The sequence below is a fragment of the Lutjanus erythropterus genome, chromosome 4 (genome assembly GCF_056507025.1).
Source record: "Lutjanus erythropterus isolate fLutEry1 chromosome 4, fLutEry1.hap2, whole genome shotgun sequence".
Taxonomy (NCBI): Eukaryota; Metazoa; Chordata; class Actinopteri; order Lutjaniformes; family Lutjanidae; genus Lutjanus; species Lutjanus erythropterus.
Window position 1 is genome coordinate 27,743,792 of NC_139320.1, and position 18,607 is coordinate 27,762,398.

The 18,607-nt window shown below is 38.5% G+C and overlaps 1 protein-coding gene across 1 annotated transcript in view; it reads left to right on the forward strand.

The window, feature by feature from the left end:
- The window catches only part of tyw1 (tRNA-yW synthesizing protein 1 homolog (S. cerevisiae)), a 103,872-nt gene that overhangs the window by 18,745 nt on the left and 66,520 nt on the right, over nucleotides 1–18,607 (forward strand). The window contains exons 8-11 of the mRNA XM_084717502.1: nucleotides 7,744–7,876; nucleotides 14,785–14,837; nucleotides 14,929–15,047; nucleotides 17,722–17,831. Coding sequence (XP_084573628.1) covers nucleotides 7,744–7,876; nucleotides 14,785–14,837; nucleotides 14,929–15,047; nucleotides 17,722–17,831 — 415 coding nt within the window. The remainder of the gene's footprint in view (nucleotides 1–7,743; nucleotides 7,877–14,784; nucleotides 14,838–14,928; nucleotides 15,048–17,721; nucleotides 17,832–18,607) is intronic.

Consider the following 18,607-nt stretch of genomic DNA (forward strand, 5'->3'; position numbering starts at 1 on the left):
ATTTTAAAACCTTTCATCTAAATCAGAATTATCACAATTTTGTTTTCCCTTTTTTGACATCCTAGATAAAAGTGATCATGAGATTTTTTCAAATGGGATCTGTCTGTTCCAGATACAACAAGATCAACATTACAGAATCTAGATTTGGAGTCTGTGGAAAGACCTCCATCTGTTGGTTTGAATAACGTTTCATTAACAGGGACGTGAAAATGTTTGGAGGTTCAAATCAGTTTTCATGTTATTCAAGATTCAGAAAACTGTGTTGCACTCAATCTGCATGAGCACAAAATTGCAGAATTTGCTGGGGCTAGTAAGAACCACCTCTGTCACTGTATTTATTCTTAGCAGTTTGGGTTTATGAAAAGTGCTATATAAGTGTAATTTATTGCTATTATTTATTATTATTAACAATAATGAAATGTCTGGCTGGAATAAATGTGAGATTGAATTTAGAGATTTGTTGTTCCATTTGAAAATACTGGTTCACCGGTTAATTCTTAAATTTAGGATGGGCATCAGTCTAAAAATAACATAATGATTAAATATTTAACATGTCCTACATGCCTCTACATCCACCTTGAATCCATGTTGAATCCACCCTTCTAGTGGGATCAGGATTATCCTGACATTTAGCATCAAAACTTCAACAAAAAATCTTAATCTGCACCTTGGAGGTTTGAAATACCCCAAAATCCGGATTCTGGGTAGGATTTCAAGATCACATCTCCTGGTTTTGAAGTAATTATTACATAATAATTGAGTTAATGTTCACCTACACTGATAACTAGAATAGAGCATGGCTTATAGCATTCTTTAAACAACTGAAGTCAGCATAATTTACAGAGAAATAAATGAAGGTTCCAGATGGCATCCAGCAAAAGGCCAAATCCTTTTCTGCCTTTGGATTAAACATGGGGAGAGTTTGACACGGCATGATGGCATAATTCTTCATAGTATCCTTTAGCTCAGGGGTGTCAAACTCATTTTAGTTCCGGGGCCACATATGACAGGAAAGGGGGTAGAGAGAGAGGAGATGACACGCAGCAAATGGGCTGCAGGCGGGAATCGAACTCACAGCCGCTGCAGAGGACTGACAGCCTCAATACATGGTACACACACCCTACTAACTGAGCTATAGGGGCGCCCCAACTTTTGTTTTATTTAAGAATAATGGTAATATACAAAAGACAGGTCTATTAAATGAACAACTATAAAATGCTTAAGTAAAAATACTCTTACTTATACTTGTTACTTTTACTGTAGATTTACTTTTACTGTTTACTTTTTTTCCCACAATATTTTTATTATCATTTTTACAGCTATTTACATTCAGTGTATGCTGTCAACTTGCTTCATTAACCCAAAAACAAGAAATGTAAAATTAAATAAATAAATAAAAGGGGCTGCAATCTAAGACCAAAGATTGTCCAATAATCCTATTGATCATCTTCCTGATCCTTAATCAGTTGATCCGTCCACTAATTGTCAGAAAATTCTGAAAAATTAACAGTGTTTTTCAAGGTCCAAAATGGCGCCCTCAGCTGTCCCCCCTGTTCACAACCAAGGTACATCCAAACCACCATCACATATGGCCCAAGCAGCCATCAATTACTCAGATTCAGAACCTTGACCTTTTTAAGGAAGGACAGTACTCAGACTGATCAATTGATCATAAAAAAACAGTAACCATCAATTCAGCAGTTAGCAGCCTATCCAATAACTGTTATAGCTCTAAAAAACAACAAACAACAAAAACAGACAAATGAACACAGACTCAACAACAATTTGCTCCTCCTATATTAACAGAGGGTAATCTATACTAATTGGATTTTAAATTGTAGTAGATACAAAATGTAACACATACTTCAGAAAAAAAATTAAACTTGTAAAAGTTTAGGAACTGCACCTCCTACAGCAACCAGTCATCTTGAACATCTGTTAAATCAAAGTTCTTTACATATATTCTCAAATATGTGCTGTTTAGCCTTCAATATGTAAGTTATCCTTTCTAATTGAAGGTTTGATAGCATCTGTCTCATCCATTGAGCAGTATTTGGTCTGTGAATATTTTTCCATAACTGTGCAATACATTTTTTGGCATGCAGTAAGCTGAGGCCTATAACTGGTTAATTTTTACTATAATTGTGTGTCTCTGGATATAAGCCCAACAGAAAAAGGACACGACCCTCTCTGTCTCTCTGTCAAACTAATGACAGCAGACTGTGTGTGAACAGCATGATGTTACACTCTGCACTTTATTTGTGTGGACACCCAGGTTTGGTTTGTCACCAATTTCATCATTTTTATTTTTTTAATCAGTCCGAGAGGACGACGGTATCAGTGATTGATTAGTGATCAGTCTGCCCTCCTCTCCTCCCTCACCTGTTCACTCTGCTGTGAGAAGATCTGAAAGTTTCTCACAGAGAAACACAGACTCTCCTGTTTTACGTCCTTATACAGTTGTTTAATTTGATAAGTGCATCTGGTTGGTGTCGATGTCATTAACCATCACTTTAGTTTCTGTTGTAATAAACTCCGTCATTAACAACAGTCTCCTCCACACGCAGCTTCTCTGCTGCTGTGAAAACTGAATCGCAGGTGGATTAATATGTAGAGAAAAACACAGAATGTGAGTTAGGGTTTGTCTTTTTGTCTTTATAAAACATCCTGCTGATGAAGAAAGTCAACAGATCAGATACAGACAGAGTCAAAGAATCACACTGACCTCCTCTGTGTGTGTCTGTACTGTACGTGTGTGTCTGTACTATCGTGTGTGTCTGTATTGTACGTGTGTGTCTGTACTGTACGTGTGTGTCTGTACTGTACGTGTGTGTCTGTACTGTACATGTGTGTATGGAGGAGCTGTATTGACACAGAGAAGAGAGATGCTGCAGCCATGTGATAATAAATTACATCAAAATTTAAATGTCTGCATTCATCAATACTCTGGTCTTCAATAACCCCCACATGTGAAACACAGTGTGCTGTACAGTTGTTCGGATTTAAACGGATTTTAGTAAACGAATTACTCGAATTACTCTAGGAATCGTTTCAACACTAAAATTAATGTCTTCTCTGTAATTTTCACACTTTGCAAAGTCATCCTGCGGGCCGGACTGGACCCTCTGGCGGGCCGGTTTTGTACGTTTGACTCCCCTGCTCCAACCAGTTCGACTGAACCGACCGACCTCCTGTCTATTAATTTTTACCAAAGACTCTCCTGCTTAAACAGCACATTTTTAAATTCAACAGCATGTAAAATATGGCAATAAAAAACATTTTCCAAAATGTTCTGTGAGAATCAATAATAGGAAAGTTCTTCTGATTTGCATGAATCTTCAAATATGCACACAGACAAACTAATGTTACCTAAAGCAGCACTGTGAGCTTGATGAGAGTTTCTCACATGTACAGTTTCTGTGTGCCATTCGTCCTTTGTTCTTTGTTGCTTTTGAAACTTTTGAAAGCAAAGTTATCCGTCACGGTAGGTGCTGGACCAATTGATTTTTTTTTCTGAGCAGTTATCTACAACTTCTCTCAAAGTAAAGGTCAGAGCCAATCTAGCCATTATGTACCACAAAATCACGCTGACAAAGAACATTAGGGGTAGAAAACTACAGTTATTAACTGGCTGTTAGTCTAAAACTGCTGGTAATACAGCAGGAAGTGCATTACCACCAGATGTAATCAACAGCTACCCTCTTTTCTGTCCCGCCTCCTCTGGAAATTCAACTTAATGAGCAGGTTGAGTGCTCCTCACAGCGCCGTGCTCATGGGACCACATTTATGCATGCGGAGCAGAAATGATTTTCATTGGTGGATTACTGTTCTCTGCACTCACATGCACAAGCCTGATTTTGATCAATTCAGATGCTCGTTTTAATGTCGATCACCATCACAACGGTAGAAGCTTTGAAGCTGATAAAAAATATTTGGTTCGGCCCTAATAAATATGAACACAATTAAAAACTAAACACAGCAAAGAAAACACATCAGCCTGATATCAGACTGAATTGTCCATTTCCACTGGGGGTTCAATTTTCCCCAACTACTCACCACAACTCGAGAGTAGTGGGAGAAAAAAGCATCTTGATTTGATTTTTGGATTTGGATTGGACGCTCTGGTGGGCCGGTTTTGGCCCGTGGGCCGTACGTTTGACACCCCCGCTTTAGCTGCTCGTCCGAGGGAGCACCGCTGCTGTCATGTGTGTGAAATCTATATCGTACTTGAGGCTGAGGCTGGTGAATGTTGGACACACATGGTCTCAGCTGAGCAGAGCAAATAGAGCTGCTAGATAGCTGCATGGGCTTCCAGGTGGAAGGTGAAAGTACACAGTCGTCAGGTCTGTCAGCAGAACAAGAACGAGGCTCTGAGGTCATGCTCAGATGCACAATATATGGGCTGTGTATCTACACACTCATATTAGAGCCTGGTGTCTTCTACCTGATATTCAGTCTCATTTTTACAAAGTTTGTGGGATGTCAAAAGCAGGTTTTCTTCTCTATGTTTTGTTTGAGACACTCTAAAAATTAACCCTGTGGCACATCAGTGCAGCCGATGATCCAACAAAATTACTGACTCTGTTTGAGAGATATGCTTCAATCGTTTAAGAGCAGTTCCTGATATGTCAGTGTTGTTTTCACAGCTTGAACCAGCTGCACCTAGTGGCCAAAACAATCAATTACTGCAGTTTTTTTTTCAAAGTAACATTCTAGGTAAAATATTCTCTGTTTGCTGTAGAGATCACTGACTCGAAACGCTCAGATCCAGGGGGAAGATCAAGTGGTCATCAGACTGTTCTTTCATAGGCACATAGAGTTTTATTTCCCCAGTTTTTTCAAGGCCATGAGGAAGTCTCAGTAGCACATGTTTATAGCATTTAGAGCTGTGCAACCAATGAATAAGGGACAACGTCCTTCAGTGACTTGTCCAGAAACCAGTGAATGGTATCGTTTCTTCAGGAATACTCGTGCGAACATTCGTCAACATTTTGCTGACAGAGTATCAGCCCCTTATGAGTGCTGCTGTGCTGAGAAGATGACATACAGATCCCTATAGACAAGCCGAGGCAGTGACAGCAGTACAGTAATTGGGTGGAGCTGTCACTTAACATGGTTAATCTCAAAGGCACCTCGTCCATCACGCCTCACTGAAAGGTAATACCTGTTCTCATGCACCGGGCCACTTTTCAAGCAGGACTTCATCAATCTCCTGTTGTATCTCTAAACAGATATTTAGATTTACATACAAATGCTGCACACTGCAATAATGTAGTCCAGACGTGAAGGAAGTAGTTAATCTTTCAAATGCTGCAGCAGCTTCAGCAATAAAAATAGACAGCTGTTGTGGTGTAAAACCCAACAATTGTCTTGTTATGCTGTAGACCTTTTGTTGGATTTACTGCATCCCTGAGGGTCCTTAAACCAAGATTCCTGTATACCATCTGGGAAGGAATAAACTCCTTTATTCATAAATGATCATTTCATGCAGTGGTTAATGGTTATGTCACACACAAAGTCATTCAAGGACTGCTGAATCAAACCCTTGATCTTCATGCCTGTCTGACATCAAACACTTTTAGGGGAGCTCTTTGGAGTTTCTTGCTTTTGACTTAGCATCAAATCACGAGGCAAAGCAGCTCCCATATATTCAAATGGGCTTTTTAAGCTTATCTAGATGCTCTTTTCCATTTTTAAAAAAAATGGTTGCATGGTTGAATGCTCTTTGTTCCGTTGACCTTCTGTGTTGCTGTTGAAGTTATAAGGTTTCAGAACTTGGATCTTGCATCGGGCAGCAGTTTAATCGGTACACAAATTTTTGGACTTCAGTTTTGTTGCGGTGACAGGTTTGATTAATAGGCAGGTTGCAGGGCAGTGTCCGAAAGCACAACTCCATTTGTCAGCATTCTTTTGTTGGGAAAATGAAAGCTTTTGAATCCTGTTCTTGACCGAGTTAACAGATGAATAGTAATACCACTCAGGTCTCCCCACGTCAACCTGAAAAGCCTCGACTCCTCATCATCATCATCGTCAAGCATTGCGGTCTGGAATGGTAAACATGTAACATCTTCAGTGTTGTGTTTGCGAGGTTGTTGATTTATTACCAAGAGAATTTAATTCTTATGCTTAGCATAGTGTGAAATGATCGGAAATATGTTAAGTAACTGAATTGTGATCTCAGTTTTTCAAATCCATCTTTGAATATTACTTAGTTTCAAGCCTGCTAGCTTTACGGTGTTTATTTGATACCTCTGCCAGATGTAATCCAGGAGATTGTGTGTGTGTGTGTGTGTGTGTGTGTGTGTGTGTGCGCGTGTGCATAATTTCATCCTTTGCTGAAGGACGTTTTGTAGTTGCGGTGACTCACAATTATTGAAAAATCTGACATGAAACCTATTTATAACCCTTTCACGTTCTTTGTGATCTTGGTGTTGATGAGGACAAATATCATTTTCTGTTTCATTGCCCTGTTTACAGTGATTTAATGAACCATCAGTTTGAAAAAAATCAGTGATAACATCCTGATTTATTTTGGTATTTTGGAGATGTTGCATTGGCTTTTCAGCAAGATTTATAGAAAATGCTTGGTAATTAAGACAGAGAAGGTTGTATCCCACATAAGAAGATGTTTACATCATTGAATCTGACTGTTGTGAAATAAATAAAATCAATCAATCAAAGAAATCAATATAACCCAGTGATGTAGTCAAGACCAAGTCAGGGAGCAACAGACTTGAAACTAAGTGCTGCCACATCTCTAGCTCTCTCTCTCAAGTGATGAAGCAGTGCTGTGGCATGTAGTGTTTATGTCACAGCTGATATTAGCTAACGTTGATGTAATGTAACTATAATTAGCCACATTGCTTTATATTCCATGGGTCATCATCATTTATCACGAGCAAGAGCTTAGCTAGCTGGAGAATTTGCGTACCGCTGTGCGTTTTCTATCGGACGTTGTTTCAGATGAACTCTGTGTGGTTTAGGGAGACAATTTTTTAGTAGAGAAGGTATGTCTGCCATCTTCTTCCAGTCAACCACAGCTTCTTCTCTTGTCTCCCACATTCACTCTTTTGGAGTGCGTGTGAAGGGGCCGCGGGAAGAGGCGACACCTGGTCGTGGTGAGGAGTTAAGTCGTGGTTGCATTTGAAGTGGTCACAGTAATGATATTAACAAATAAATTAGACATCGCTCCAGTCAAACAATACCTGCATTGTCCTTTTTTTTACCCATATCTAGCAACCTCTGCAGCTGCATACAGTCTGTGATGGTGAAGTTATGCATGGTGTATTTGAGAATATTGACAGCTCAGCATGCTGAGAAACGTCTATATATCCTGCTGACTCCTTGGTCCTCTTAATCAGCCAGTAGGGGCCACAAGACTTCAACAACCGCTAGGCTAAAACAAGGCTATGAGCAGTGTTTAAATTACAAAATAAATGTAACTGGATGTAACTGAATCTGTTAGTTACTGAAAAAAATGTAATTAATTAATTGAGCCTGTGAAGGATTTTATGAGCATCTTTGATCTATAATTTTGTTGAATAAATGGTTTTTATTGTCGGCTGAAACAATGTTGTTTTTCATGTTAAATGTTTTCTACGAGAGCAGCTGCATTTTTTGGCTCACTATAAACTTTATTACCTTATAATCTTGTGACAGATGCCAGTCACAACATAGTTTTTTTTTATTTTTATAGATACCACCATGGTTATAAACAATAACAGAGTTTTTTGTCTGCCACAGAGCAAACAGGACGATCGCGGAGACGGCCATATGGTGAAGCTGTCCAAGTTGAATGGAGTGAAGAAGAGTGTAGATGAAGGGGAAAGAAGAGAGATGATCACCCCTGCCCTGAGAGAAGCACTGACGAAGCAAGGTGAGGAGATAGATGATTTAGCTATTAAAGTTGTAAATTAGAGAGATTACATGAAATACAACAAATTAGAACCAAGAGAACATCAGTATGGTCCATAAATGACACTGCATCAGTTGTTGGTGGAGTTTTATGAATCTTTGACTCGTCTAAAACTGTGTAGCCATTTCCAAAAGAACATCTGCTGGGTGTCACTGGATAATATATTCATATTATCTAGCTGCTCTGCCTTGCAATAAAAAATCACATTACAGACCTCGCACACCAGCTGCTTGTCAGCATATCCTTAACCTTGCTCTTTCCACAAGGGCGGCAAAGTTGTAATTCACTTTAAACTTGAATTATGAGTCATGCCAATTTTTTTTATTTCAGCAGTAAATCCAACAAACATGCAAATTGCCAGAGGGCATTTTGGTCTTTTTTTTTTTTTCTAAAAAGTACTCATCAATTATCAAAGTCACTGATACAAGTGTCCCCCCCTTCTCAAAGTCAATTTACCTCTGTTCCCTAATGATGTTTTTGTAATTAATCAAGTTTCTTGCTCCTTCTAATTACTTTGGCATGAAATAAATATCATGTTGGAACCTCTTGTTGGATTATATTAAAGTTTATCAGCTGCTGAAATTGCATCCTGTGCTCCAGCTTTTTTCTAAAACCCTGACAGAGAGATCGGTCAGCTAAAGCTGGACTGAGGTGGTACACCAGGAGAGGAGAAAGTGTTTTGTCTAATGGCACTTAATGATGCATTGCAGTCCAATTATCCTCTCTGCCTCCGCCTGTCCTCAGGGTGCAGTCCAAAGAGTTTCACTCGTTTCTCCTCCCACACGAAAGCTTATTCTCGCTGGTGTCAACATGGTGGTGTTCATAAGTTCTTAATTTAACGTTCAGACCCTGCACTTTAACTTGCCTACTGTCACCTTTACTGAGGGAAAAAAAAAGTTCCTATTACATAGGTTTTTCTGTGTGCTTCAGTGTTTTAAAAAATTCGATGTTATATTTGAGTTGGATTAAAGGGATAGTTTGAATTTTTTGAAGTGTGGTTGTAAACTGTACTAATCCATAGTCATTGTGTTACCTACAGTAGATGGTGGTCGACACTCCCCCAGTTTGGAGAAGCAGCAGGACTACTGGGTTAGGAAGCTAAGCTACGTATTGCTATGGACAGGGTCAGCAAAAAAAATGTATTTTAGCCACCTGAAAAACAATCAATATCAGTGTATGATTGTACGCCATATTTATATTACAATATTTTCATTGCTTTACCTTGCCATCAGACAGCCTTTCCCGACAGGAAACTGAAGTTATATAAGTCAAATGTGACTCTCTTCAAGGAGACCAGACTCCATTGACAAAATCAGTGATTTTACTTTGCAGAAGACAGAAGTTGCTGCTCTACTGCTGCCTTGATCTATTAGTTTGTTTGTGTTATTGTGTGAGTTTGGTGTTTTAAAAAGTTAGTTCACATTCACAGGGGGGTCACAATAACAAACTAACTGTTCGAGGCAGCGGTACACTGGCAACCCCCGTGTTTGGTGAGGTAAAATTACTGCTTTTTCCAAAGGAGTCTGGGTGATCGAGAGAGAGAGCAATATTTGTCTTATGTAAGAGCAGTTTTCTGCCATAAAAGCTTTTCTGACAGCATGGTAAAATATTCTAAATATAGCGTAAGCTTAAACTGATGTGGCTGACACATGTTTTGCTGCTGACCCTGTCCACAGCAGTACACTGCGCAGCTTCTGTGCTGGTGCACCACTGCTTGCAAACTGGGGGCATATCGACCATCATCTGTTATAGGTAATAAACTGACTATGTTAAAGTACCTCATATAACCCCACTTTAAATAATCTGAACTATCCCTTTAAGGAGATGTGAAAATATATAGTGTATATATACAGTATATTTAAAGAATGGTGCTGCCTCTGTGAATATTTTGGATGTTGCCTGAAGCTGGGCTCCATCTGACAGTTTAACTCAGAGTATGGCTCAATATTTATGATACTGCACCCTGTGCTAAATGAAGCTACATGTAGTGTAACCATATGTTTTATGTGTAAGTGTTTGCCTCTCACAAAGCCCCGGAGTCTTAGTTGTTGACTCATTAGCTCTGTCTGAAACATTTTACTATCTCTTCTCTTTCGAGTCCATTCACTAGTGTAGCACCGGCGAATCATTTTCAGCCAGAAACCCCCCACTGTTCACTTACACAACAGTCTATAAATAGGACTCTGTGAGCAAGACTTCACTTCATTTGACCAAATGTTGACCTATTTCATGGTGTTTATCTTGGCAGCAGTCAGTCCCTGAGGGCAGACTGTTTTATTTGCAACAAAACAATGAAACATGAAAGTTTTGGCATTGTTTTAATGATACTGAGTCTTGGACGGCTGTATATTTTTCTGGCATGACATGGATGCAGAAGTCACACGTCTGTTGAAACTCTTGTGTAACGTCCAAGAAAGTTTTAATGTAGTGCTCCACATTTAAGGAAATTCAAGACTAGAATTTTCAAATGGGACTTAATTGTTTACACCAGTGCCTAAAATCTGTTGCTTTTAAATTTGCATTTGTGGTGATGAAGAATCAGAGGGCAGGCATCCAATTGAAATTGTCATTGTAATGGGCGAGGCCACATGCATCTCATCAACTACAATAAATGGCAAAAGCTATACTTTTTCTTTTTCTCGACATGATAAAGGAACTGGCACATCTGCTGCAACAATCGTTGAGTGAATTTTTAATGGGGTTATATCAAAGTTTATAAGCTTTCACAAGAAAATGTGGCAGTAATAGCAGTAAAATGTTATTTTCTTGCAAGAATAAAAATATTTTGTCACGTGATTATTTCTTTGAAAACCTGTGCAGGGATGTTTGCAACACGTCATGTGTGTCTCTGATGCATTAAAATCTCAAGGGACGCCGTAAAACTCTCACGCACCCTGTTTTTTCCATTGCGCTACATTGTTAGCATCTAATCTGTATTAAAGGAAACATGGAAATAAACAAAAGAAGCCTTTCTAACAAAATACCAAAACAAATCTACCAGTCACCACTTTATACCATCTATGTTGCACAGATGAGATCCCGTGTTCATCAACAATCAAGGATACAGCTTTGTTTTTGTAAATAAACTCAGAATGATCAGCTCTGACTGATGCCGTATTCAGTCATGAGGGATGGACGTGCCGTGTTGAAACCATAGAAATAAACCAATCAAATTTGGGCGCCATTTTCTCATCGTCAGCACATAAATCTCACACCAGACGAGAGCCTGTTTTTTCCTGAATAATCAGTGAAAGGAAAATGTTTTCAAATCCCACCAAAGCTGCTTTTAAATCTACCTCTGATGTCCCCTTCCATGCCTCAGCCACCAAAAGTATCTCTACATGAATTTTGTAGACTGGTGACATTCCTCTGTAAATAAAGTTTTCAGAATTCAGATTGTATTTGTTTAATTTTCATTAAAAACAAGTGGAAACATCTTTTATTGAGAATCCACTTAGATGACCTCCTGTGGATCCTGAGGATTCACTACTTTGAAAATCCATGAACATCACAGACTATGAAATGCTCTTCAAACAAAGTTTTCTATTTTTATTTTGATTAAACACATCCTCTCCCTGCTCATTTTATTTCCCTCAGGCGACTCAGAGAGGAGGGCACAGAATCACAGATCAAAGTATATATGAAGTGTTTGCAGAAATGTGAGTGATGTTGCACCCAGATAACTTGGGCACCGCTGATTTTGTTCTGTACAGATTAGAGATCCTGTGAGTGAGGACTTGTTTCTGTTCTGCAGCTAATTCTAGCAGCAGGTACCTGGAAGCCTTCAGTTGATTAGTTCTGGTGGCAAATTTAAGGCAGCTTTAAAGAACTTGTTGAGAAACAGGTGATCTCTATATAATCACAGGAAGATACGTTTGACTTTCAGTCTGTTTTTTGGGGGGTTCTTATGGGTGCTGGAAATTATTGAAAATACTGGAAAGGCAGGAAAGTGCACCTTGAATATTCTTGAGAAGTGCTTGAATTTGACTCTGGGAAAGGCGTAGGAAACTTGGCTTATCCATATTTCAGTTTTGATAATATTTTGATTAATTCTGCAGCCCTAACATGAACACACACGCATGTGCTCATGAACTCCAGAACTTTCAGGTCTGTTGATGTTATGATGCCTCCTGGCGAAGCTCTTGGCCGTTTTTATTTTGTCTCAAGTATTGATGCATCAAAGTAGAGTTATTCATAGCACGTACTGTACTTTCTCGGTGATAACGGAGGAAGGGGAAGACCTTTCTTTCCTTCTCTACATCCACCTCCCACTCACATTGGCTTGATCCTCCCCACGGACACATTAAAGGACATGCAGACATTGGAAATCAATTTCCCTAACAAACACAAGGAAATGTTGCTTACATTAAGACCATTAATAGTTAAATAAACTGCCAGCAGGGGAAATTCTTTACTGTGGTTTCCGCAGTATTGTCGGGCTGGGATTATATATTTTTATGTGTCTTGCAGTTGTTTCTGTAGGAGTGCGGTTAGAGGAGGAAATGTGTTCTCGAGGTATTTTCAGGTGGAAAAACAATTTGATGCTGGTCAGCATGTTTTTGCCCCAAAGAGAAATGGCCACAATAATCATTAGGTGTTCAAGCAAAAAGAAACTGAATTCTGTGTGTGTGCCTCCTTGTGTGTTTGACCATTTATAGTTACCAAAAAAAAGGAACTTATCAAAGGAACGTCCTCGATCAGTGGCAAGCTGTTTCATTCAGACGGTGAATCAACAAATGAGTGTTTTCACCGTTCCTCCCCTTCTACAAATACTCTCTAACCAGCCTCGATGAATAACATTTTGTATTTGACTCATCCAGCAAAGTTGAGATCTGTGGAAGCAGTGAGAGCTCGTACACACCCTGACGCACAAATATCACACTGTGCTTAATTACATCACCCGTTCTTGAGAACTGAGGGGAGAAAAAAACTTTTGAAATGAATACTACTGAAACTCTATTTGCCATTCTTTAAGGATTTATTTATGTGAAATGTACGAAATTTCTAAAATGTTTTCATTTACTTTAATTTTTTGATTTCTGAACATCCGCTCTGCCAGAAAACACACTTGTCCCAGACAAGAATTCACAACTTCAAACTATTTAAAAGTGTGTAAATTTTACACCTACTGATAACATAGGTGTAAAATTATGCTATTATAGTCATATTTGTTTTAAAATATATTTTTTGTGTCCCAGATTTCCATCAACAAAAAACACGATTTAATCCCCTGTCTCACTTCCTGGTTTAAAAAAAGGCGTGAATACTTCTCAACTACTGGTGAACTTTCTGTTTTTCCACAAATTCATTAAATAATATTGCTATCAGATGTGTCTCAACCACAACATGTCAACTTTGTTGCTCTTTTAAATCAAAGCTAAATAAGAATTATGGTTTTAAAAATATGGCTGTTCATTACGACTATGCTGTGAAATGAAAAAATTTAACATTTTGTCAACTTTGTAAGACGTCACATCCATCAGATATTCCATCTTATAAAGTTGACGTCTGTGTTGACAGAGGTGACATAACTCTCAGCTCTGTTCAATAACTAAATAATGTGTTTGAAATTACAAGTAGTACTTTTTTCAGCTTAATAAAAATAAATAAGTCAGAATCCCACTTGGACCACCCAGACAGAAGAGTCTGGACACGTCCCTGTATGTGACATCAACTCTGTCACACAGAAATAAGAGAAGTTTTCCTGTTATATTAATTATGTTCACAATGATTTTTAAAATGACAAATTATTAAACTATAAAGCTGTTATTTAATATTGTATGTTGTTTATCACAAATACAAATTACATTATCAATAGAAATTGTTAGTGGTAATAGTAATGGTATTTATATCTTGAATTCAAATACAAACTTGATTATACAGCTAATTAAATGAACCTGTATTTCATGCAACATGAACCACAGAAAACATTTCATTACATGTTTTATATCGTTTATAATACTGTGACATCTGTGTGTCTGACAGTGTTGACGAAATTCAAGACTTCAGCTGCGAGAAAACAACTCTATTTAATAAAAAAATAAATCACTAAGAGGTCGGCCCATTACAAGGTTTCACAGCCAAGAGTTTGATCTGTTTTTATAAAGTGTATTTTCTTAGAAAACTTAATGAGTAAAATGAAAAAATAACTGTCAAAATACTGGTTTATCCCAATTCTCCAGAATTAGTGAGATATTTCAGCTGCAAGGATTTAATAGCAAAACAGCGCTCTAATTTAAAAAGTTACTACCTGAATTCCTCATCAGGTTCTTCTGTCGCTGTACGGCTTAACTATCAGCCTCTTTAAACACTGGGACTTTAAAATTGAGCCTTTCTTGATTCCCTCCAGAGGCAGAATCCCCATGGTCTGTTTTTTTTTCTTGAGCAGATTAAGTGATAAAGATAAAAGTATTCTCTTTGACAGACATCACAGAGGATATGTTAAAAGAAAAAAAATAAAATAACAAAGACGTGCATAGGACTCACCCGAATGTGACCATCTGTAGTCCGTGGTATTAGGCTGTGACAATATAAGAGGATAGAGAGGCAGACTTGTGAAGAAAGTGAATTTGAAACACTTTATCCGCCTTTTGTGCTGAAAGGGAATTTGAAACGCCGTCCCCTCCCTCTCGCCGCAGACTTGCCCTTGAGCCGCCACCGGTCGCTGCGGTGGAGCTGTTCGGTAACCGAGCAGAGGACTGCAAATGAATATGACTTTGTGAATGTTGAGCAGGGCTTTGTTGACTGAAAGAACATATAATTTCCACCTCTCAATATATTAATTATGGGCTGAATTTGGCCACCGTGGTCCTGGTTCAAAGAGGAGTTTACTGATTGAGAGCCTTATTGTTCTGTCTCTTTCTCTGCAGGGTACAAACTAATTGGAAGTCACTCAGGAGTAAAGCTTTGTCGATGGACCAAGGTAATGGAATTTTCTCATCTGAATAAAGCATTACACTTTCTGTCAAACTGAATGCACATATCACTTTGAAGGTGTCGTTTCTGTGTTTCAGTCTATGTTGCGAGGGAGAGGAGGCTGTTACAAGCACACTTTTTATGGTATTGAGTCCCACCGGTGCATGGAGACGACCCCGAGCCTCGCCTGTGCTAATAAGTGTGTCTTCTGCTGGAGGTATGTGCATGAAGGATAAAACCTCTGCAAAGATGGATAAAGATCCAGAGCCTAGACTCTCAAACTCTAGACCCTCCTAGAATTTTAAAAATTAAATAAATTAATTTGAAAACATAATTGAAATACTCCTGTAATATTCTTGTTTTAATATCAGCCCTTCGTGTAGCTACAGTCATGCACATAAGAGCTAAACTGTGACGGCAATAAGCCTCTGTCTTATTGTGAAGGTACAGTAGTGTGTCTGTGGCCGACAGCGGCCAACAATAAATAATCTTCACATTAGGAATAAACCTGCCTCCTGTGAGAGCTGTCTGTAGCTGGACAGGATAGGCCTACACTACTGTATTTTATGTATTTTCACGTCAGTCATAATGGTGGCACCGGTGTCAAACCGTGCTGCGCTGCTTTGCATTTCCATTACCACTTTTATCGCGACAAGCCTCGCATGAGATGGACCTGCTACCAAAGCGAGCCCCGACCCGCCTCCAAAAAGGCTGCGGTGACGTCTCGCCAACCTGTGACAAGCCTCCTTTTCTCCCTCTTGAACAAGCGTGTGCTGTGATACTCAGCTCATGTGTGTGCAGAGAGAGAGATGTTTCTAATTGTCTCTTTATGTTCAGCTCTCAGTACTTTTTAGCTGCTAACTGAATCTCTATTCCAGGGGATCCATTCTTGCTCAGCTGCATTGTTTACCTGGCTGCTTTTCTTTACTGATTTTATAAACACTACTGTCACTTTACCTGAGACTTAAACTAGTTGTTAAAGGTGGTATTTTTCAGAAGAACAACATATTCTTGGGACATCTGCCACAGAAAAGCTGGGTACTCAGAGTTTTAGTAGCATTTTGGGATAATTGCCTGCCTTATTATTTTCTCCTTTTCTAAGCCTAACTTGTTTACCTTGTTAGTAAGGCTGTCACTGAGCGATGATCTTTCTTTGGCAAATGAGTCAATGATTTATTTGCAGAGGACTAATGGCCAGCATAACTGCGAGGCCTAAAGGTGGACGCTGATTCATCATGACATTGGTGAGAGATGGGCCCGTTTACTCCCCTCAAGTTCCATTTGAAAAGGTGACTGTGTTGAGCTCTGAAAGGTCGCTGTCAGAATGTGCTGCGGTGAACTGCCTCCCTGTCACCGCAGATATGCCAGAGTCTCTAAAAGCAGCTATGTAGGCTGACAGGAAGTAAGCAATTTCAGGGCACAGGCGTATTGTTGCAGCTGCCCTCTGCGTCCACCTCTCTGCAGCAACAGGTGGAATTAGATTTGATGTGCGAGGCCAGCATGTGTGGTGTGAGTGTGTGCATATGCGTGCGACAGACTGACAGCCTGAAATTTGTGATGCCTCGGGATCTGTTGTTGCACCTAGACATCACACTTAGACAGTCAGACGGTGTTAATAACACCCAGAGAAGGTGCAGTTTTTTACATAAGAATATGCTCTTTCACTTCATGTTTTTATAGCATGAGATGCTTTATGCACAATATATGTTGGTTGGTTGTATTCGTTTATTTTTTACCTTCCAGTATCCTTTCTCTTTTTTGCACATAGTTGCAACTAGAGATGGCAGCCTGTGTTCATGTCTTGTATGATAAATGAAAAATCTCTACAAATAAAGTGTTTAAAAAATAGTTATAGCAGACAAAGCAGACATTGGCTTTCTGTTACATAAAAGCCTCTTTTTTATTATGTATTTAATATATTTGCATGTAATTTGAATTATTAGGCTAAAAGCTCTATAAATTTAGTAGGAAAAAATAAATCAATTAACTGGGGGCAATATTAATGTAATGTCATAATATTTTAGGGTATTTTGTTTATAATGACAACAATATGACAAAATATTTAAAAATATTTTTGTTTAGAACTCTCAATAACTGTCGAGCTCTCCGCATACTCAACTAGGAGCTTCTGCTTGAGTTGGTGAATTTAGTTTGTTGTATTCCTCTCTCTTGCTGTTCCAGACTTTTTGCACTTCTTACATATTACAGTGGATTATTGTACATCTGATCCTCTGTAACCGAAGCCTTCCACTCTACTTTTTGGAACCAACTCCTCCTCTGAAATATTGACAGTATTATGATTTTATTTTTTTTTTTATAACAAAAGAAATTTAACGTTATACCGTGTACAACACAATGATGGTGTCTTTTAGGTTTGGTTTGGTCAGAACTGTGGAATATTAAATCATCTATCTTTGCTCAATACATCTGAACCTTTAATACCCTCAGATGTGCATAAACTAAAGATTACATGAACATTTAAAAAAAAAAAAACATTTGGGCATGAAACTATTGGTTATCTTAACACTGTCAGCCATTAGAAGCAGGTAATTATTGGCTGTCAGTATTGGCTGAAAGAAAATTGAGTCCATCCATACTGGGAAACAAATGGCCCTTATTCACTTTCAGTTTGAAAATAAACTTGTTCAGTCTTGATATTTGACTCATTGTTGGAGGGATGCTCCTCTCAATCCAGTGAAATATATTGCTTAAGTCAGTCTAATGCCCTAAATCTATCTAAACTTACAGTAATACCTCAGAGCGATGCTGGCTGTCAGTTGATACTTAGTGCTCCAGCTCTGAATAAGTGGTATAGTAGCAATCCTAACAGAGTGGTTAAAGTGTGTCTGCTGAAATTTCCTCATCTGTTTATCTGTGTGCTCCACTAACAGACATCACACCAACCCTGTGGGCACAGAGTGGCGCTGGAAGATGGACCCTGCAGAGAAAATCCTGGAGGATGCCCTGGAGAAGCACCAGAATATGATTCGACAGTTCAGAGGTTGGTCGTGCGCACTGGAGCTGCACAGTGTGATATATATATATATATATATATATACATATATATATATATATATATATATATATATGAACAAAAAATCAATGTGATTATTTTGACAGATGTTTCAATTTGAGACAGCATTACTGGGAATGAACATTTTTGCATCACAATTTTCATTTTTACTGAAACAAAAAGGTCAACATGATGATGTGACATTTTTGGAGGATAAATAAATAATAAGCAAGTAAAAGAAATGCAGCTTTTCTCAAATTAACACATCAAAACACATCTAATAAAGAGAATAATTTGTAAGAACAAAATTCAAAATCTGAATTTCAACAGAAATACCAAATTTGACTGTTTTCTCTGTAAATGGTGCTTTTTCATTCCCCTTAAATTGTAGCTGGTTTCTTGTTTTTTTCATAAACTAGTTTCTCAGTAGATTATATCAAGGGGAAAGTGTCATTTTAATTATATTTGCAACCTTACATCTAATTTCAGATGATTTTCTCACTGGATAATATCAGTCCAGATGTGTTGTATTGCTTTTTTTTACTGGCAAAAACACGACCTACTGGCTCTTTATTTGTTCCACAAAGTTGAGAGCTGTGGAATTGTTGCTGCTGTATTTCAGACAGGTGTGTTGCAGAGGGCTTTGCACTATGCAACTCAACTGCAACTCAGTCTCACACGAGGTTCAGCCAACTAAAGTTTGTTAAAAGTTTCACCATGTAAAGTCTCAAAGCCTAACTGTGTGCAGCTCTAATGCAAACATG